Below are 21,524 nucleotides of genomic sequence, written 5' to 3'. Positions count from 1 at the left end.
ATGGAATATTAATATTCACCCTCAATTCATGTAGAAACCTTCCCCACCATGGCTCGACCTCTCGGGAATTCGGTCACATTTTATTCATTCACATGGGTGAAAACTTGCCACTTGTATGGCGGATTTTCTCTCTAAGTCATGTTGCTTGACGAGACTCGAGAGGCAAACCATTTTGCTTTTGATTTGGAGGGAAACCCAGTTACTATACCGGTTGGGGCAGGCAAAAACATTGACCCGTGAACCTGCCCAAAAAGTGGGGCGAAGACCTATGCACCTACTGTTAAAATACTATTTTCCAAGCCGAATCATACTAAATATCTACGAAATACGACAGATTCGGAAGCGGCTAAATCAGTCGGAACGAAGATTAAAAGCTATCTTATGAATAGAAGAAAAGAAGAAAAGAAGAAAAAAACGACAAAATCCGAGGGAAATGAAGCAAAGAGTGACTACCTAACTAAAATTACAATATGAGTTACTTTGACAATCAAATACAATATGATCAAGACGTTATTTAATGAGTATATACTTAAAGTACAAGCAAATGAGCCGATCACTCATGAATCTAAGGAAAAAAATTTATTACACGAACAATCTTATTTCTATCGATGAAGATGAAGACTAATTTTAAGATTTATTACACGAACAAGTTCGAAAGGATCAAAATAGTATTCAAAGTGGTGAGCTTTATAACAGAGATGGAGATAGATGTATATTCATTGACTCAAACCATGACTGAAACAGAGAATTGGGGAAGAAGGGAGAGGGAAACATTGGCAGCTGATAACACTGTAAATAAGGTTCAACTCTTATTATGCAGAGACATTGTTACCAAAGATGAACAAGAAGAAGAAGAAGCAGAATCCTTCTCTGTAGCAATTTACACTTCCAATCAATCACCTACTTGTGGTACCTCTCTAAGATTCCTCTAACAAACCATATCCTATTACATTACCTGCAGTCATAAATAAATGACACTACAAATAAGTAAACAGAACACAAACAATGCGGTTTTTTAGAACTTAAGGACAGAACAGATCCTGTTCTTCGAGTAAGCTTGTCATATTTGAGGTTGTTTTTCAGACAGTAGAACCAGAAATCTTACTCTAGCAGTTCTCAGGAGCTCAGTAGTTGCATAAAACGACACGAAAGACGTTATGCAATGCAAGAAAGAGATTCCGGTTATAGTCTGGTAAAGAACGACGAACGTTTTCGTTTTGAAAAGGAATAACAAGTATTTGATCTTTTAGACATGATTTGGAGATGTGCTAAGCCAATACACAATTACTTCAATGCTAAGTTTTGTATATTAAGGTTATCCAGAAGGACTATATAGTTAAGATAAGCCAGAAATATGCTATGATAGTACACATAATCCTATGATCATCAAATATAAAGAAGGCATGCCAGAAATATTCTACAAAGTTAAAGCACACCGATCTCTTTATGTTATCTAAGTTGCATATGTAACAGCTCAAGCCCACCGCTAGCATATATTGTCCTCTTTGAGCTTTTCCTTTCCGGCTTCCCCTCAAAGTTTTGAAAACACGTCTGCTAGGGAGAGGTTTCCACATCCTTATAAACAATGTTTCGTTCTCCTCCCCAACCGATGTGGGATCTTACAATCCACCCCCTTTCAAAGTCCAGCGTCCTCGCTGGCAATTGTTTTCCTCTCCAATCGACGTGGGATCTCACAACATATTTCCTCCATGTTTTGTTTGATTTCTGGATTGAAAAGATGTTTTATTGTCTCGTGCATCTAAGATTTGTTCATCCAGCTCAAAAAACCTAGTCTTAAGTGCTCAAAACCCCTTTTTCTAGCATTAAAACCCCATTTTTAGGCACTTGGAAAGTCACTCTAGATGGAAATGTTCATCAGGGGCTTTGTTAAATGGTTTCAAATTTGCATCTTTATGCATCATCGCCGCCTATCAGCCAAAGAGGCATCAGTAGGAACTAAGAGCTGAAAGCTTGGATCAAGCTTCAATCCTTATCTATGACCAAGATGCTCTAAATGGATGTTTCAAGTAACAAGCCCAATAACAGATATCACAAATCCTGAAAAGAGTATCAAACCTGCCAGTCAATAAGTTCTAAAGCTCTAAGAACTCTACTCAATCACAAGCCACTCTATCTGTTCTTAATTTAAATCAAATATAAGCTCTGTTCATTCCAAATTCAGTTTAGAAATCCCCCACATCAACATGAACTACAAGAACATGAAGAACAAATAAAGAACAGCAGTAAAAAGGAAGAACACAAACCTCAAATTTGCAGAAACAAAACTCGAAGGAGAAACTCCAATATCCTAAGCTAAGGTGCCAGCATCCTCATTTATTGGTCCATCCATTACCACAAACCCATTTTCATCACCACTGCTATTGACAATTACAATCCCATCATCAGTAGCCACACTAGAAACAGTCTCAACACTGTCAGTCTGTTCCCCATTTCCCATCACAGCAACCCCCAACTGAGTGGGAGATTGAGACGAATCCACTTGAACTCCTTCACTAAAAATAGAACTATGCCTTCTAGCCATATGTTCAAGAGTAGTCCTCAACCCATAACTATCTTCTTGAGGCATCAGGTCCCTAGCCCTCAACAAGGCCATAGTTGCTCCTCTACATCTCACATGATCCGAAGGTTCATCAGAAGGAAGCTTATAGCGGCAAAGAGGGCACGAATCATGATTAGAAAGCCATGGAAGAATGCAATCAGGATGGTAGAGATGAGAACAGGGGAGCTGTTTGGCTTCCACCTCAAGAAGGAACTTATCCTTGCAAATAGCACAAATTAGAATTGGGTCTTCCTCGAGCATGGCGGAGGAGACTTTAATCGTGGGAATCGCCATGACAGAGGCTTTGATTGGAGTAAATGGGTTGAAGGGTACAGATGGGGCGAAATCGGAATCGGATGAATCAGCGAGCTGCTGGAAAAGGCGGAGGAATTGGGGGCTGCTGAGGAGGTAATTGTCATCGGAGGTGGTCGGAAGAGGGTCGACGATGACGAAGGATGACGGATCGGAATCTGGAGGGGAAGAAGAGGAAATGGGATGGTCGGAAATTGAAGAAGAAGAAGTGGGTATGGTGAAATCCATGTGTTCAAGGAAGTCGGTGAGGCAGTGAGGGCAAAGGAGAGAGGAAGAAGAAGAAGAAGAAGAAGACGAAGAAGACGAAGAAGACGAAGAAGGAGATACCAAAGTGACGCTCATATCGCACTCGTGGCACCAGTAGGTGTGCCGTTCGGCGGCGGCGGCGGTGGCGGCGGAGGCGGAGGACATGGTTTTTACCACACCTGAAGTGACGTACCGCTGAATTTTGGCGTTCCAATCGATCCCGCCCCTAAAAATTGGGTAAAGATAAGAGAGATTTTGGAAATTTGGGTGCGATTTTGAAATTGGGTTTTAGCGCAGTGGTTGTGGTTAGTGGCAGGGCCGCCCCTGTGGGTCCGTCCGCCATTCCCCTTCACTTTATTTGGTAGATTGTAGCTTTCCTCAAATTTTGTTCTCCCCGCCATCGTTCGAATCTCGCTACCCACCATTCTAATTTTCTTTTTCTCCCATCTTTATCCAACACCCCCAATGACATGTACGGAAAACATCAACTATAATAAATTAAAATTGAAATAAATATATATATATATTTTTTCATGGGATATTTGGATAATTAGGATTCAAACCATTAACCCTCCCAACATGCTTTAATTACCGTTCAACCACTGTAATTAATGTTTTCATTGGCTTCAACTTCATAATGAATTTTCACCCACATCTTCACATTTGGAGCTTCCTCTTAATTGCTCCAATTCCAATTAATTTCTTTTACCAATTACATCTAATCTTAACTTGTTCGGGATTAGAAAAAATATTACTTTTACCAATACCTGAGAGTAGTCAAAAGAATCGAAGCTACTACATGTACCAACAATGTGCATCTTCCTTCTCGATCAGACGATCATAAAATCTTCAAAGTTAAGCATGCTTAGCTTGGAGTATTCTGGAAATTTTCCGTGCGAACAAGGAAAAAAAAAATACTAAAAGAGCTCGTGTTAGTCTGTGGGAATAGCCTTCACTCTCATTAAGGATATTTAGTAATAAATTATAGTTTACATATATATTATATTTGATATTTTATTATAAGGTAAATATCTAATATTTGTCTTATTACGGTAGGTATCTTTTTATTTATTATTCTTTCCATATCCTTGTAATTTATTTGATTATAAATAAGATAACTTTCACCCCATTTAGGTGTGGTGGATTATGCAAACATTCTTATAGGCAACGTGATTATGTCTAAGAGAATATCAGCTCTATCAGTTACCAAATTCGAGTTCTAAATCTTGATCTGAATCTTGGATATGAAGCGTTATACCATGTGTTGATTTATTGATTTATGTAGTTAACGTTGCACGACTCAATTGAGTATAATGATATAAATTTGATTCCAAGATGCATGATTAATCAACGACGAGACGTCTAATTTAAGCTATTAAGATTACTAATTCAATAGATTAAGCAAGTATTAGGGTTTAATAGGACACTTTGTGGAAAAATAAAAGTAAAGAACTTTATTTTAAGCCTTGATCTATGCATATGATTATATCTAAATCAGAAAAAAAAAAAAAAAAAAGATAATTACATTAACAATCAACATAAACAAATATTATGCTGACAAGATCCGACACATCCCTACCTAAACTCTTGTTCTTCGAAAAACAGAATCCCAAGAGAATATTCTTCAACGACAACTAGACGATAGATTGGACTTTCCGATATACAATCCAATCATCGGCTCAACAGAGGAAACCACCGTTCTTGGAAGTAAGATTGGTAAGAGATCATGAAAAGAAGAATAACCAACATAAACCCGACTCCCCACGGCGTCCCTCCAGCGCGGTGGAGCGAGTCCTTTTCTGGTAGGGGGACGAGAGGCGGTAGTCGGCCGTTTTCACCATTGGAGAGCCAGTGGACAAGGAGGAGGAGGAGGAGTGGTGAGACGATGAGAAGAAGCTTGAGCTGATCGAAAACGCCTTCGACAGCTGACTCGTAAGTCGAGTGCCAAGAGAAGGCCAAGAACATGAAGAGGATGAGAAAGAAGAAGCAAAGATGAAGGGGAAAAGTGGGTTGATAGTCGGAATTTGAGGCGGAGGAGTCTCCATTGACAGCCATGGCTGACGACTTCGAGAGCTTACAAAAGATTTAGGAAGAAATTGTGTTTGTTTTGGTAGGTGTGGTGTGGAAATTTATGTGGCTACGAGGCTTTATAATACTCGGGAGAACTTGGGATTCCTTACTTTTATCTCTCCATGTAGCCACTCATGCTTGTTCGAGCGACATCGTTACGAATCTCGAGCTATCTATGGGACGAATTATTAAAATATTTTAATCAAACTTTTTAAATATAAAAATCCAAATTAAGAATAAGAAAAAAAACAATAAATAATGCATTTGACATTAAAATTGGAAAAATTAAACGAGATAATTCCAAAGGATGTGGTGACTTTGTATGGTCCAGATTCGAGTCAGAAACTAGTAGCCAATAGAAACCCGCCACGTACGACCGACCATGAAGCGACCTAGGCAATCCCGTTTTTACATGTCATTAAAAAAGTAATTATTAAAAAGCAAAAAGTCAGAGCAAAATTGAAAGGCAAAAGAGAGATGGCAGGTGGAAAACACGATGGCCACGTCATTTTATCACTTACTTTTTTGGGGAAAAAACATTTTAAATTATGTGATTGGAGTAACCCAGTAGAACATTGACACGTGTCTTTTGAAAAAAAAAATAATGGTGTTAATTAAATTGTGACCCATGACGAAGCTTAGTGTGTAGAATATTCTTTTTAATAATAATAGTAATTTAATTACAAAAGTAATTAGGTAACTTTAATTTCATCCATAAAAAATTGTCTTTTTTCCTTACTGTTTTTGTATGGGTTTAAAGCCAACTTTTAAATATTTTATTTTTGTTTTTCATTTAATTTAATTCTACTTCAAAATAATATTTATTTATCATGTATAATAAAAATGTAAATTTATTATAAAAAAAAAATGTGGAGGCCTAAGCTTTAATCAATGTTCCTTTATTTCGTTTTCCTTTCTCTTCTCTTCGGTCTCATTCAGTCTCGACTGGACATTTCACCTTTATTTCCACGCTTTTATTTATTTATTTATATATATATATATATATATATATATATATATATTTTAATGTTGTTTAGACAAAGAAGACAAGAACACAACAATCGCTGACCAATTGGAGTCATGTGTTGTGTTGGGATTCCTTCATAAAGTTGCTTCACTTCTAACACCAAAATATAAATAAATAATAAAAAAGAAAACCTTAATGCATAAGAATATGAGGTTTCTTACAATAATAATAATAATAATAATAACAATAATAATAATAATAAATAAATAAAATAAAAAGGTTATTATTTATTTACACTTTATAGATTATTTCCAAACTTTTATTTACACTTTAAGAGTATTTTTTAAACGTGGAATTAAGGGTAAAAATACTTTAAATTTTTTTTTTAAAAAATAAAAGTATATTAATAAAACTTTTGAAAACTCAAGAGTATTATTTTTTGTCCATAAATTTTAAAATGTATTTTTGAATTTTTTTAAGTTTAAATGTATTTTTAGGTTTTTTTTTTTTTTTTTAGTTTTAAAATATTATTGAAAGTTTTAAAAATTTAGAAATGTTTTTTAGAGAAAAAAAATATAATATTTTACTAATTAAAATAAAATACTTCCTTTTGACCCAACCGTAAAAAATTCAAAATCGAAGTGGATTGGAGCGGGTCGAGAATTGTCTAATGGGCCATGCGGAGCGGATGCTATGAAATTGGGCTCTGTTACGACTACCAGATAACAATTGGGCTTTTTAGATAGATAGCCTTTTGGGCTTCTTGTAATGATAATATGGCCTTTCTTTGTCGTTAATTGGCCCAAAATTGCATCCCAACCCATGCGCGCTCCCCCCGGTTGGGCGGAGAGCAGCACGAACCTCATTAAGCATAGGCTCGGGACGTTGCAGCGTTGCCTCCCAACCCATGCTCGCACGACCCACAACACCAACCTCACTTCCACAATTTATTAACACCAATCCATGAGAGATTACTTTACATAATATTGTTATACTTTGTTTTTGTGAGACTACTTGAAATTTCTTGTAATTTTTTAAATGAAAATCTTTTATTTAATTTTAAATATTTAAATATTTTTATTTTTAAAATATACATACAGTTGACTCGTATAAATATTGGATTTGACCATATATTTTAACATCTTTTTTATATATAAATAATTTAAACATAAATAAGTTAGGTTTAAAATCTATATGTGATATAAAAAGAGAATTCAAACAATAAACCTTATACAATACATATAAACTTAAGTATATTATATAGTTTCATATACAATCATTAAGAAATAATGTCTTTAGGGGAAAGATTTTTTTCTAATTGCCATCTTCATCAGCTGGTGTCGATCACCACCACCTTTGATCAAATTTCTCAAAAATTTTCCGACCACTTTTTTCAGCTTCACTCCTTGTAGTCCATCTTCATGTTGTTTCTTCACAATTTGAAGAGCGTTGATCTCTTCCTCACTAAAGTGTTTCTCGAGCGAGTTCCTTTCTCCGTTCCTCTCGTCCGACCCTATTTCCGTTTTCCCTTCCCCATTGATGAGCTGTTTTAAGCTTTTATGGTCGTTGTTCTCGAACCCTTTTGTGCCAAACCTCTCGTATTGATCGTCATTGTTCGATGTTCCCGTTTGAATCTCATCTTGGATTTTGGCTGGCTTTCTTGTTCTCTTTGACATGGAGATATCATAATGGCGTTTATGAGACATGCTCTCACTCTCCCATATGCTTCACAAATGAAATATAAATATATATCAAAGGTTCAATGAGATTGCTTAGGAAACAATGAAGGTGGTGGTTTTTAAAGGCATTTCAAAAAGGTGTAGAGTCGTTTTTGTTTAGATTGTTTGTTGTTTACAAAGAAAAATGGTTACAAATCAGGTGCATTATGGGTTGGTGTAATTTTCATAAGTATTACCAAACATCTTTTCATTCAAATGAAGGAGTAATGATGTTGCCTTTTGCTTGGTTCAAGAGGGTTGTGCTTAATGTCTTCTTTAATTGGGTTTCTTAGATATCTTCTAGTGCTTTATTACCTTGTAGGTTACGAAGGGTAAAAGTTAATTCATAACCAAGATGGATTAAACATGAATTTTTACAAGTTTTGGTTTGTGTGTTCTTCAACGTTGAACGAACTAAGTTCATGACCTATATGATCACTTCGTGAGAAGGTGTAGGAGGTCTTTTTAGCGAGAGTTTTTGAGGAGTAGGAGTGTTTATATGACTCAATAACCTGACTACCTCGGACTATCCAACCCAAATCATAAATGGGTTTGGGTTAAATTTTTGAAAAACTGAGAGTTCAGGTCGGTTTATGGATTTGACATTTTTTTAGGGTCAACCCAACCAACTTGAAAACAGGGTTATAACCCAACCCTATCTAAGATTATTATGAAAATTAAGAATATTTGACGCTTGTAATCAATGTAAGTGATGCAGTGCATGAGCTTTATGAGAAATTATTAATGTCATGTTTATTGTGGATAAATACGAATTTTTTAAACTAATTAAAAATATAAGAACCGGACAATCCAATTCAAATTGAATTGAGTTGTGAATTATATTCGAGCTGATCCAAAAGATTTTCTCAACTCAACCGTATGCACGTCCATCGAGAGAAGGAAGAGACTAGACAATGAGTAGAAGTCCAAGGTTGTCTACGGAGAACATATCTAATTATCTCATTTGTGTTGAGGATCGAAATAAGGATGCGTCGGTAGGTATGAACATGAAGAAAAAAGTGATATTTTTCAAATGTTGTGAAAGGGGCCTGTACTTTTTTGAATTTTGCAAAAGGGGGCTCTAGATGTTATGTAATTATACATGAAGTCCTCCTTTGATGGTTTGGTGTGTGACAAGACATTGTAGTCAGAGTAGACTACAAGTAGTGTTCAATGTTTAAAATAAAATTTTAAAAACAAATATGATATTTACAAAGTTTTAAATACAAACTTTATACATTTTAATACAAATTTATAATTATTTTAATGAATCAAATGTGATCTAAAATTTTAATTAAAAAAATGAGATAAAAAATAAAAATAAATTGTAATGAGTGAAATTTAAAAGATCCCCTAGACCCACTAGGAGCGTATATTGTCTTCTTTGGACTTTTCCTTTCGGGTTTCCCCTCAAGGCGTTAAAATGCGTATGCTAGGGGAAGGTTTATACACCCTTATAAAGGGTGATTTGTTATCCTCTCCAATCAATGTTGGACGTTACATATACTCAGTAAGCAGTTGGTAGTTCATAGTTCATTATTAAGGTTTATTAACCTTAGTTCGATCGTTTGATGTCTTATTCTCTTTTGAGGGTTCGTCTCAAATATAGACTCTCTCTAGGCTACACCCTATGTTTACTCATTCTATTTTTTTGGATCTTGGTCTTATCTGGACATGTTCCCTTAAAACATTCACAAGTTCTCCCGGTCTCCTGGTTGTTGGTTTCTACCAATCTCTTTTATCATCATCACAAACATTTCTGTTGTGAAAATTAACACCAAAAAAAGACAATATTTACTGGTAATGAACTTGGCATGTTATACTAATCTCGGTATTAGAACCATAAAGTTCATGCATTCTAAGTCGACCAATTATCGAGAAAATAATTTAAAAAAAAAAACCCATAACCATAGGTGTTACCATAGATTCAACCAATTGGATTTTGTTATTAAAGAGCATTGGAAAATGGGTTTATATTTGAAAAATGAATTTATTATAAATTTATAAATAATAATAATAAATAAATAAATAAATAAAAAGTGAAGCGATGGAGATACGTTTGTCTGTAGTGAAGGATGGGCATGAATCTCGGCAACCGGGCTCTGTTACATCTCCTTTTCACTTTTCAAACTTCGTATATCTCTAGGTCAAGCCTCCTTCTCCTTCCGACACGTGTCCTTTTTTATTATTTTTTTTTAAAATAAAATTTTCACATTGGTTAAAATCAGGCCCTGTTCTTGAGCTTGCAAGAACCAAGAAATCCTCCTCCCATGTCGTCGTTGATATTAAATTGATAACAATGGCGTCTCTCACCCCCGGCGTTCTCTCAAAGCTCATCGAAAACGCCGGTAATAAAAACTCCAAAGTCACCGGCGAGCACCGGACGCCTCTTCTCCAAGTCCTCCAGATCCTCCCTTCTCTTCCCGGTGCCGGTGACGACGACGATCAAAACGATCCGTTTTGTACCAGAGGCTTCTTCTTGAAACTCTCCGATTCTCTCCATTCCGCTTACGCTTCCATTTCCGACGACGACTTGGATTTAATTTACAGCGATAAGATTCAATTGGGTCAATTCGTTAATGTTTCCCGGTTCGACCCGGGCCGGTCTGGTTCTCGCGTTCCGATTCTTCGTGGGTTGAAGCCGGTTTCTAGAAGAAGACCTTGCGTTGGAAATCCCGTTGATTTGGTCTCCAGCGACTTGCTCCCGATTTCACGCGCCGCTGTAGGCGCTAATGGTTTCTCGAAACGTACGGTTGAGCCGAGGAGGAGGTTGAGTTTGGACTCGGCGCGGCGGGGTTGGGACCGTGGGACTCCGCCGGCTTCTACAGGCGTAAAGGCCGCCGGTTCGCCACCGGGGAGGGGTTCATCCGAGAAAGGGTCGGCCAAGGCGTTAAAGTTTTCGCCGCTAAAAACTAAAGATGAGGGCTCATTGGTACGGAAGCCGACGAGTGCAGTTATTAAACGCAAAGATGTGAAGTCAGCGGTCGTGAACCGCCCCATTCCGGTGGCGGTGGATTTGAAAAGGTGGTCAGAGAAGAGTATTGCGTGGAGGGCGCTGCCGTCGACGGTAGCCGTTGCTGGAAAGGTAATTTTTCATTGGCGGAACTCCGGCCTTAGTTCTTGAAATTTGGAAATGTCGTGTTTAAAAAATTATATTAAAAAGAAAATTAAACGGTGAGGGAATATTTGCAGAAAAGCGTTAGGAGTCGAAATCTTGCATTTATGACGGCCGTTGATGCGTTGGAAGAAGCATCAGCCATTGAAGCCGTCCTCCACTGCATGTGGTACGCTTATTATTATTATTCTTTTTTTTTTTTTTTTTTGTCTATTTTTCATTTTATCCTTAAAATTTTCATTTTTTAAATTTTCATTTTTTTTTTTAGAGATTGAATTATAATTTTTTCATAGAAATTTTTAAAAAATATATCAATTTCAAAGAAATTTTTAATGAATAATTTTAATTAAAAAATATAAATATTTAATAAATTCAATACTATTTCCAAAGCAAAAAGAAAATATAACGTCAATCTAATTTTTTAAAACTAATTTTTGTTATGCATGGTTCGTTTAAAACTAATTTTTAAGTGCGGTTTGTTTAAATTAATTATTTTTATTATTTGTTTAATTTCATTATCTATTTTTGTATTTTTGTTAGTTTTAGAATAACCAATTCCTGGTTAAATATTGATATTAGTTGTTTTTAGTTTATTTTTTTAAATAATTATAATTCTTGTTTATAAATTTTTAATATTTTATCTTATTTAATAATTATGAATGGTTTGTAAATAAATTTTTTTTAACAACTCAAACAATTAAAAAATAAGGATTAGATTGTAAATTGTTTTTGGATTGGGTTATCTATCCAACCATCCCGAACTTTTGAGTTACTTAAAGGGTTGGGTTGGATTGGGTTACTTATTCTAACGAACCTGAACTTTTGGGTTAAAAATCGGTCAACTCAACTCAACCTAGAACATGTACACCTGAGGTTATGTAACCTGTTGCTTATTTATAGTTTAGTCAATGATTATGTAACTCTATTCGGTAAATGACATATAAATAAATGGTTAAATAGTTATGTATAGTAAAAAGGTGGTAAAGCTATATAGATAGTTATATATGGTAGATTAAACTAAACCATATGTTTTGAAAATGTACTTTCTATGTTCTCTGTATTCTCGTACATATCTGTAGTCATCGATACAAAACCTTTAGCCAATATTCTCCTTGCATTTTTTCTATCACGTTCTTTGTGTTCATCTAGATCGAGTGTGTGCGTTGTTGTGCGATCCTTACAGTGTGCCATTCACATGCGCACATATGCACACCCGTACACATATTTATATTTATATATACAAAATACGTGGAGTGAAAATTTGACAGAATTGGAGACGACAATAAAGAATATAATTTTATTCCCGACTCCATGCATTAAATAGTTAATTTTCCGTCTTTGTTTTTCCAGTTTATTTGCAGAAGTATCGGAATCTTCAAAGCAAGTGTCTGGTGGGTCATTGGTTGAGCAATTTTTACAGCTCTATGAGAGGATCCAACAAGCACACGCATCCTTGAATTCCCTACTCAACAAAATGCCATCAGCTGATTCAAGCTTGGTCACCGATGGCCATAACAACATCAATGCCACTTCATGGATTCAGGCTGCCATTGCTACAAATCTTTCAAATTTCAATTTGTTCGAGACGAATGATGATCTCGAAACACAAGCTCGAGACAGACAAGTCTACATCGTCATTGAGAACGCGGCGAAGAAACTCGATTTTGAAAACCATTCCCCTAAACTGACCCCCACGAATCGCAAAAACTATCCACGTGATTCTAGTGCTAAGCTCTCGTATGCAAAGGAAGAGTGGCGTAGAGGGAATGGGTTAAAAGAGGCTGCTGAACTAGCCATGGAACTACTCTCGGTCTCGCGTCGATGGTTCGTGAAATACTTGGAGGATTTGCTTGGGAATAGTTTCGAGGTGAGATTAAGGGAAGAAGGTGCTGAGATTGCATGTCTTCTTAGGCAGATCAAAAGGGTAAACGAATGGATGAATGAGTTGATTGAAAGCAAAGTTGAGATTGATCATAAAATGGAGCAATTGAGGAAGAAACTCTACAAGTTCCTTTCAGAACATGCCCACATTGCCACTCGTTCGTGTCGGTAGGATACAAGTTCAAGGATCACATCGACTAGACTGTAGTAAAAATTTCGAACACTAACTTTTTTCGAAATTTAGAGTAGAAACTTAACTCAAGATTGACCTCGTTCGTCCTTCTCCTATAACTATATCTTCGATCAAACTATGTGTACGTCATATTTTAGATCTCTTTCTTGAGTGTCTAAGCTTACTCTTTTAACCTTAATTATAAGTATCCAAAAAATTCAATAACTCAAATACTACCTACCCACCTGTGTCGGTTTCGGGTACAAGTACCTTTTTGTTGAAGGTCGTTTGAGCTTTTCCTAGGAGTATGGCATGGGTTACTTTAGTGCCGTAGCGCCTGGTACTTGAACACTGGCTCGAGGTATTTTCTCTACCCCTTCTTACCCTGAAAAAATAGGAGCACCTTGCGTCCTTGAACCGATAACCATCTTTCGACTAACCTAGCCTCCTCCGTCCCTCAGGACCAACAAGGGGTAGTACAGGAATATTCACCTGTTGTCTATCGACTACACCTTTCAGCCTGATCTTAGGCCCTAACTCACCCTCCGTGGACGAACCTTGCAGAGGAACCCTTAGGTTTTCAGGGCATTGGATTCTCACCAATGTTTGCATTACTCAAGCAGACATTCTCGCTTTCGTTTCGTCCACCATTGCTCGCGCGGGTGCTTCCCTCTAAGGCGGAACTCTCTCCTATCGATGCATTTTTATATACCATAGCTTCGGCAAATCGCTTAGCCTTGTTCATCGATTAACTTAATTTATTTGTACGGTTTAGATTGACTTATGAACTTATTTTAGATGGGTTAAATCTAATTAAATGAAAGTTTGTGAATTGAATTAATATTGAATGACGTGTTTATAATTAATTTTAAAAAAATTACATTTTTACTTACCATACAATTATATTAATTTTTATGTATTTACAAGATAACTTTTCAATATATTGAAATTGAGTTGCTAATTTTAATTAATGCTGGAAAATAAACAAACACTTATTTTATTAAAATTTTACTTAAACTAAAAACAAAAATTTGAATAAAATTTAATAATTCAATAAAATAAGCTTTATTTCAGCTCATTTTCTCTAAGGCAAATTCTTCCACACAAACATCCCTCCAAATAGATAATATTGTTTGTAGCTTTACACCATGAGATTCTCAGTGGGTCAACAGGTAGGTGGAAGCCGAATCCTTGTCGGAAGTTGGTGTCGTGGTTGACTTAGACGACGTCGTTTTGTTGGACGTTGAAGCAGTCTTGGTCAGAGACCTGAGTCCTCTACACGATTTCATGTGTGAATGCATCTTCTCCGGCCTGAAAGTCTTCCCACATAACCTGCATTTTTTTTTTTAATATATAATATAAAATATTATATTCAATGGGTTTCCTGCCATTCTAAAAGAGACTTTTTAAAAATGGCTTGCTTCTTCAACTCTTCTAAGGCCATGCCTTTTAAAACCGTTGAAAGAATGAATTGACTTGTTCTTGTTTTTTATGATGAAAAATCTCACGTCTGCTAATTTAGGGAATGATGATGGAGTTTATAATTAATGAATACTCTCTCTATGGGTATGAGGCATTTTGAAAAAGCCCAAAACAAAACCATGAGAGCTTATGCTTAAAATGGACAATATCATACAATTGTGGAGAGTCGTGTTCCTCTGACAAAAACATAAAACATCTATTTTATAATCATCTATTTTATGGTATTACGTTAAACTATAATGGAAGGCTAAAAATTATTAACAAAAGCTTACGAGCAGTTCGGTTGTGCCATTGGCTTGTAAACCGGGGCGGCTGCCACCTTTCTTCCGCCACTCTCCTTCTGCCACTTCTTCCTTGAATCGTCGAAGCTTTTCCTACATATGTATATGATCAAAACGAATCGTTTTACTGTCGGGATTAAATTTTATACTTTTACATAATTTAATGGGAAGTTAAGGAAATTACCGAAAACTTGGGTGGCTGTAATGGCGGCGGATTTGGAGGTTCCCATCCCAAGAATTCCGAGGAACTCGGGCGGAGCCACCGAACTCGTCGTCTCTGCAAAACACGGCGGCGTTTATGGATTTTTCCAATGGGGGCGGATTCGGTGAAGCTTTTGGAGATAGATTGTTGATCAAAACAGCGTCGTTTGCATCTACTGCTCTGCACGTGATCCACTGGCGAAGCATGTTGGAAGTGGAAGCTCCGGTTGAGTAGCTCTTGCTCTTTGTAAATGCAGGTTGGGTATTACCTATTCACATTTTTAAATATATACACATTTATTATTATTATTATTATTATTATTATTATTATTATTATTATTATTATTATTATTATTATTATTACATCATTTTTTTTCTAACTTATTATTCAAAAGAGAGAATGAGAAAGGGGCAGAATTTTTTAATTTATTGGAGCTTATTCATTTTACAATATAATTTTATTAAAAAAAATGTAAACAAAAATCTAATATAATATTCACATACACCCACATAATTGTTAAAAAATTAAATTTGAATATTAGTATTTCACATAAAAAAAAATTTATTGTTTTGATCCCAATTTCATAAATTTTAAATTTATTAGAAAAAAGTTACTAAAATATAATTATAAATAAAAATAAAAAATAAAATAATTGAGTTTATTGTAATTTGTAATAAAAAAAAAAATATATAGTTAAAAATGAAAAATAGAAATAAAATTGGAGAAGTGTGTATTCTTATTGATATTTTTTAAATAAGATACAACTCTCTACCAATAAGGAAAATATAAATTAATTAAATATTGAGAATAAAATAAAATATACTTTAAATCAAATCATAAAGAAAAATATTAAAATATAATATCTAAAATATATTCCATAAATAATATATCTTAACATAAATAAATCTAAGGAGTTTGTCGGAATTATTTATCTTAATGTCTTTTTTGTAGGATCGTATAGGATAAAAATCTATCGTGTGGCCTCCAATTAACCTAATAGAATTCTGTATTTTTTTACGAAAAGCAAACGTGAGATAACAAATCCAGTCTTTCACTAAAATTTCGAATAGCTATCCCGAATTCAATTCGAAGCACTTTCGAGTGTACGCTTTGGAATCTTTTGAAAAAGCTCGTCTTAACATACGTCTTTATATATATAAAAGTGGGGATGGAACAGAGAATTGGACGAGAATAAGAAGAGGAATACAATCTCGTCTTCATTTATCGGAAAAATCTCTTCTCATTCTCTCCCTCATTTCCGGTTTAAACGAACATTTCTGTCTTACCCTATTGAAATGAATATCTCTCATCTTAGAATAAAAAAATAAAAATAAAAATAAAATAAACTTATTTTGTAGCATAAGATTAACTGAAGGAATAAACTTGAAAGAAACCCACTTCATACCTCGGAGATAAACGCCGCAGCCGGCGGCGAGATGATGAACACGGATGAGATGGGGTTGCTCCACGTGTCCCATCCGGCCAAGAAAGTAAATAATCTCAACTCTTCTAACATCTCCGCCATTATCACCCTCCATTAACGCTCCCGTTGTAAGAATTGTTGAATTTAAATTATTTTTATTGGATAAATAATGTTTTTTTTTATCTTTTGAGTAAATCAAGGGTCCTACTCTTAGGCCCTATCACATTTAAATCTAGACTAACACATCCTCTTATCCCCTTCCTTACAAGACAATTCACTCCCTTTTGATTATTAACTAATTAAACTAAAAAACATATTAATAATATTTTCATTTTATTCTTAAAATATTGAGACAGGTGTCTTAAACTGTACTTATTCAATTTATTGTCTTTAAAGAAACGAAAATGTTTATATTCATTTTCGCTATGATGACTTATGAAAATTGACCTAACAAATTATAACGGTAAATTATGATATTTTAAAATAAAATAATGCATATATAAGTGAGAAGCCCACCTAAAATGGGCCTCTTTGTTGGGCCTAAAATCTCAAATGGGCCCTAGAAATCCCCAAGAAGCCCATCCACGCATATAAGTGAGAAGCCCACCTATATGGGCCTCTTTGTTGGGCTTAAAATCTCAAATGGGCCCTAGAAATCCCCAAAAAGCCCATCCACGCATTGACTACATTACTAGGCTTGGCCGTTATCGTGGTTTTAATCCTAAAACAAGAAAATAAGAAGAAGCATAATATTAGTATATAATCATATTACATAAAATTATAACTTGTACGGTTCAAGCTTTAGGGTTGCTGTCTAATTGAAGCTTTGGCTACCGTCGACACGTCTAGTTCCGAGAATAATTCAATTGTGGCTCATCTTCTTCGCTACAAAAATCGACATGTCTATTTTCGCTCTCGACCATAGGTGACCAAGATGGGCACGTCTGACTCTAAGAATAATTCCTTTGTCGACCACCTTCTTCGCGCAAAAAGTCTGTAAAAGCCCAAGTCGCTAGCAGATATTGAAGCTTTCTCTTTTGACCTTCCACTAAAAGTTTTAAAACGGGTTGGTTTACATACCCTTATAAGAGATATTTCGTTCCCCTCCCTAATTGATATGACATCTCGTAATCCACCTCTCTTGAAAGCCTAGCATTGTTGCTGACACACTGCTTGATATCATTTGTAATAGCTCAATCCCATCACAACAAATATTGTCCGCTTTAGCTCGTTTCGATCGCCGTCAGCCTCACGATTGTAAAATGCGTTACTAGGGAGAGGTTTACATACCCTTATAAGGGATGTTTCGTTTCTCTCTCAAACTGATGTGAGATCTCACAAAATCGTCATGTCTATTATCGCTCTCGACCATTGTGGCAAGAAGCCAATTCCTCGTTACTCTTCCAAACACGACAGATCGATGATTCCGAGTACGAAGATCAAAATCACAAGAAAAAAGACCAATAAATACCAACATTATAGTATTTAAGTTTTGTAATAAAATAAAACCAGCTGGAATGGAATCTATAATATAAATTAATTCAAAAGAAGAAGAAAGTAAGCAGACTTATACACAATTTTCCCAAAGAGATTAAAAAGAAAAGCATTGATGAGTTAAAAGAAACATCAAAATATATATATAATTAATTAATAATGCACAAGAAATGCATTTATATATATATATTTGATAAGTTAAAATCAAAGGCAGTTTGGATTTCTGCCAGGGCCGCCGTAGAAGAAGTAGTTGCCCCAGTCGTCGGACTTGCCGGTCTGAACGTCGTAGCAACTTGGTTGCTCCGTGAACGTTGCAATGTCCTCCGGCGCCCGGAGGTTGTTGGAACCCCCAACAATCTGGCTTAATCCAACATCAATTAACAAAGATGATAATTAATTACCCTAATTTAATCAAGTTTATGAAGGGAAGGGATGATTAAGGAACCTGGATGTTACGAAAGTAGGCGGCGTTGGCGAAGCCCTGGTCGGGGAAGTGGCCGCTGCCCATCTGAGTGGAAGTGTGTTGGCCGTCGGGTTCAGAGTTGACGACTTCGCCGCCCCACTCGATCATGGAGGCGCTGTCGGTGAGGTATGAGAATAAGAACGCCGGCCAATACCCCAAAACGTGGCTATTCCCGAATTGCATCCACCAGTTTCCTTCTTTAGGGTCCTACCAATTAGACAACAACTCAGAACACTTTAATGGATGGGCGCAAAAAGTTGGACATGTTTGTCAGCCTTTCTCTGGTTTTCATCAAAGTTTTCGAGTAGGTGGCTAAAATCACTTGTAATTTGTAAAGTTTTTGTTTTTTTAATGAACTCCCAGTTCATATTTTGATGAACATTCAAGTGGGTATCTCTGTTTCCCCTGTTTTCATCAAAATTTGAAGAAAATTCAAGAGAATAAGTGAGATGTCCCCTGTTTCCCCTGTTTTGTTCCTGTTTTGATTAAAACCCAGCTCAAATTTGGAAGAAAATTCAAGTGGGTTCGTGAGATTTCTAATTCTTTTCCTGTTTTGATCAAAACCCAGCTCAAAATTTGAGGAAAAATCAAATTTTTCTTAGAACTCACCTTCCAGATGAGCAAGCTAATGTCATATTGAGAGCCTTTGTAAGAAGAAATGGGATAAATGCTGGCACCCATGGCTATGTCATTGTTGATTTGGACAAACCCAGAACAGAGCAGATTGTAGCAACCAGTGGCTTGATATGCATCACTCTGTTAGAGAGAAACATCGATCCAAGTTCAATTCTTCAGAGTTTTGAATCAAAGTTCATGAAAATTGAAAGCAGAACACCAAGAACAACTTACAGTCCAATAAGTGAAAAGTCGAGTATTGTTATCTCCATACAAATCAGGGCTAACCTGTTTAGAAGAACAAACAAAAACTTGCTCAGATAATCGAAATCTTTCAGCCAAATTTCTAGAAAAAAGTCGATAATTAAGAACAGTTCATAAACCTGCCAACCAGCTTCAATGCTATTAAGATCTTCCCCAAAAGTTCCTCCAAGAATCCAAATCTGCGAGAGGCTGAATTCGTTGCTCTGTTCGATTTTAGGTGACCAAACGTTCATGGTTGCCTTAGCTCCATAGTATTGTCCTCCTTCAACATAAGTTATTGCATGCTAACAACTCCAAAAGCAAAAAAAACGCAGATTTAAGAAAGACCCTTTTGGGGAATGGTGAAAATACTCTGTTTCTGCAAGTACCTGATGTCCATTTTGGCCATTGAAATCGATATCAATGGAGCTTGGTTTCACAGTGGCATGAGCCCTCTTTTTGCCGTAGCTTTCCACAGAGCTTGCTCTTAAAATATCATCTCTTTTCGTTCTTCTAATGGGAATCGTCCCTTCTGGGCACCTTCCTTTCAAGTGCCATAATTGAGTTATCGAAGCTTTTGAAGTTACTTTACTGTCACTGAAAACCCCTTCTGGGTGAAAATTTGGTCTCATCTGAAACAAAAAACAACAACCATTTTCATCCTCAGAACAAAAGAAGAAAACCCAGAAGAAAAAACAGACCTGAATCGTGTGGTTTCTGAGAAGAGGATGATCAAAAGCTGGCTGATGAGCCATATGAACACAATCGATTACATCGCCGTCTGGACTCTGTTTTTTTCAATCAAAAACCATTTTCAGTTCTTCATGGAAAAAAGAAGCACAAAATTTGAAGAATTGAGAGGTTTTATGACCTTGATGGACTTGAGAGGCGGTTTATTGAGCTTCTTCATGTGGGTGTGAGCTTCCTGCCACCGGTGGCGGTGGCGGTGGCGGTGGCGGGGGGATTTCCCGGCCGCCGCCATTAGAGACAGAGAAACCAGTATTAGCAGGAGGAGCAGCTTTAGAGCACCCATTTCAGTGAATTTTGAGAGGAAAAAGTTGAAGAGCTTTATGGAATCGAATGGGTTAGTGGCTGATTCCCAGAAAGAAGTGCAGAATTAAAATTAAAATTAAAATTAAAATTAAATTGTTATTGTTGATATGTTTTTTACGCCATGCCCTTCCCCAGTTTGCTACTGTCCAACACTAACTGCCGACGCCATCTTGCTTGTCCCCAGTTACAGAAGTCAAGCAGGGGTATTATGGACAATGCACTGCGCTATTTTTAAGGGGGGAAAATTAATTTTTTTTTAGAGAAAAATAAATGGTAGAGAGAGAGAAAGAGATTGCAATTTGGATGGGTACTATCGGTCCCGTGAATTCAATAATAGACACCTGTTGGCATTCCAACCTTCCTTCTCCTTTCAGGGCCTACTCGAAAGAGAATCCAATGTTTCTTGGTCGTAAATATCTTAATAGGACGAACCGCCCCGTGGTTTGCTTCGGAACAAAACAATTAGAATTAGGCTTGTTGAACTCAAATGTGTATTATCCATATAGGGGATCTTTCAATAGAGAAGATCGAAACCTAGGGACACCCTCGAGAATTTGTCGTTTTAACAACGATACGTAACGGGCAAAGCAGATAATATACAATAGGTATGAATTTAGAATGTTACAAATCAAGCCTTTAACATATGAAGTGCGATTGTCCACCTTGGAGGCATGTTTTTCCATGCGTTAGACCTAGGACACCCTCGAGGATTTGTGGTTTTGGTCATTTGTCTAACTCGGGGCGTGTTCTTTCATGCCTTAGAACTAGGGTTACCTCGAGGGGTTGTGGTTTTGGTCATTATCCACCTCGGGAGCATGTTCTTGCATGCCTTGGACCTAGGGAGGTTCCCTCGAAGATTTATCATTTCGATCATCGTAAATTGAGTTATGCTCGAATGGAAAGGTTCGATTTTGTATTCATGAAAGCTGACTTACCCGACAAGCTCATTTACTGCTATTTGTCTTTCAGTCTCCATGCTTTCAGACAATGCCCTCATGTGGACTCCTCTCTCTATCTCTCTCTCTCTCCGAAATCTCTCTATCTCTCTCTCTCTCAGAATCTCTCTCGGAAATTTTGGTGATTGTGAATATTATTTAGTTATAATGTCAAAATTTAAATTTATAACAAAAATTATCATGTCTTTTTAGTTTATAAATATATGTATTTTAATTATTTACTCCATTTTCCAAAAAAAGAAATTTTATAAAATTAAACTTGTAATCATAT

General features: G+C 36.2%; 6 protein-coding genes across 7 annotated transcripts; 1 reads left to right on the top strand and 5 right to left on the bottom strand.

Moving 5' to 3' along the window:
• Positions 1-666: 666 nt before the first annotated feature.
• LOC111807535 (uncharacterized) lies at positions 667-3,500 on the bottom strand. 2 transcript variants are annotated; one of them, XM_023693292.2, is made up of 2 exons: positions 2,265-3,494; positions 667-955 (listed from the first exon to the last, which is right to left on the bottom strand). In XM_023693292.2, the coding sequence occupies exon 1, from the start codon at positions 3,281-3,283 to the stop codon at positions 2,309-2,311; it is 975 nt and encodes a 324-aa protein (XP_023549060.1). In that variant the 5' UTR covers positions 3,284-3,494; the 3' UTR covers positions 667-955; positions 2,265-2,308. The 2 variants fall into 2 exon arrangements, with proteins under 2 accessions (XP_023549060.1, XP_086985231.1); XM_087129105.1 differs by lacking the exon at positions 667-955 and adding an exon at positions 963-2,058 and having other exon boundaries at positions 2,265-3,500.
• Positions 3,501-4,545: 1,045 nt separating this feature from the next.
• Positions 4,546-5,317, bottom strand: LOC111807266 (oxidoreductase/transition metal ion-binding protein). The gene has a single exon (XM_023692910.2). It carries the CDS (start codon positions 5,171-5,173, stop codon positions 4,790-4,792), a length of 384 nt encoding a protein of 127 aa, XP_023548678.2. The 5' UTR covers positions 5,174-5,317; the 3' UTR covers positions 4,546-4,789.
• Positions 5,318-7,332: 2,015 nt separating this feature from the next.
• On the bottom strand, positions 7,333-7,871 carry LOC111807744 (uncharacterized). The gene has a single exon (XM_023693615.2). The coding sequence runs from the start codon at positions 7,859-7,861 to the stop codon at positions 7,451-7,453; it is 411 nt and encodes a 136-aa protein (XP_023549383.2). The 5' UTR covers positions 7,862-7,871; the 3' UTR covers positions 7,333-7,450.
• Positions 7,872-10,097: 2,226 nt separating this feature from the next.
• LOC111807111 (elongation factor 1-delta, putative (DUF936)) lies at positions 10,098-13,273 on the top strand. The gene is made up of 3 exons (XM_087128949.1): positions 10,098-10,958; positions 11,066-11,157; positions 12,339-13,273. Exons 1-3 carry the CDS (start codon positions 10,173-10,175, stop codon positions 13,039-13,041), a joined length of 1,581 nt encoding a protein of 526 aa, XP_086985075.1. The 5' UTR covers positions 10,098-10,172; the 3' UTR covers positions 13,042-13,273.
• An 862-nt stretch (positions 13,274-14,135) lies between these two features.
• LOC111807110 (protein SOSEKI 1-like) lies at positions 14,136-16,521 on the bottom strand. Its single transcript, XM_087129437.1, has 5 exons — positions 16,405-16,521; positions 16,280-16,293; positions 14,989-15,274; positions 14,796-14,897; positions 14,136-14,373 (listed from the first exon to the last, which is right to left on the bottom strand). The coding sequence occupies exons 1-5, from the start codon at positions 16,482-16,484 to the stop codon at positions 14,199-14,201; spliced, it is 657 nt and encodes a 218-aa protein (XP_086985563.1). The 5' UTR covers positions 16,485-16,521; the 3' UTR covers positions 14,136-14,198.
• A 1,421-nt stretch (positions 16,522-17,942) lies between these two features.
• Positions 17,943-20,435, bottom strand: LOC111807656 (protein neprosin). Its single transcript, XM_023693468.2, has 8 exons — positions 20,116-20,435; positions 19,946-20,032; positions 19,634-19,876; positions 19,385-19,549; positions 19,236-19,289; positions 18,996-19,142; positions 18,369-18,593; positions 17,943-18,280 (listed from the first exon to the last, which is right to left on the bottom strand). The coding sequence occupies exons 1-8, from the start codon at positions 20,275-20,277 to the stop codon at positions 18,128-18,130; spliced, it is 1,236 nt and encodes a 411-aa protein (XP_023549236.2). The 5' UTR covers positions 20,278-20,435; the 3' UTR covers positions 17,943-18,127.
• Positions 20,436-21,524: the final 1,089 nt, after the last annotated feature.

This window comes from Cucurbita pepo, chromosome 12 (assembly GCF_057944985.1).
Source record: "Cucurbita pepo subsp. pepo isolate OVF chromosome 12, ASM5794498v1, whole genome shotgun sequence".
Lineage (NCBI taxonomy): Eukaryota > Viridiplantae > Streptophyta > Magnoliopsida > Cucurbitales > Cucurbitaceae > Cucurbita > Cucurbita pepo.
Note: the sequence above shows the minus strand (reverse complement) of the source record. Positions and strands in the feature narration are given on the sequence as shown.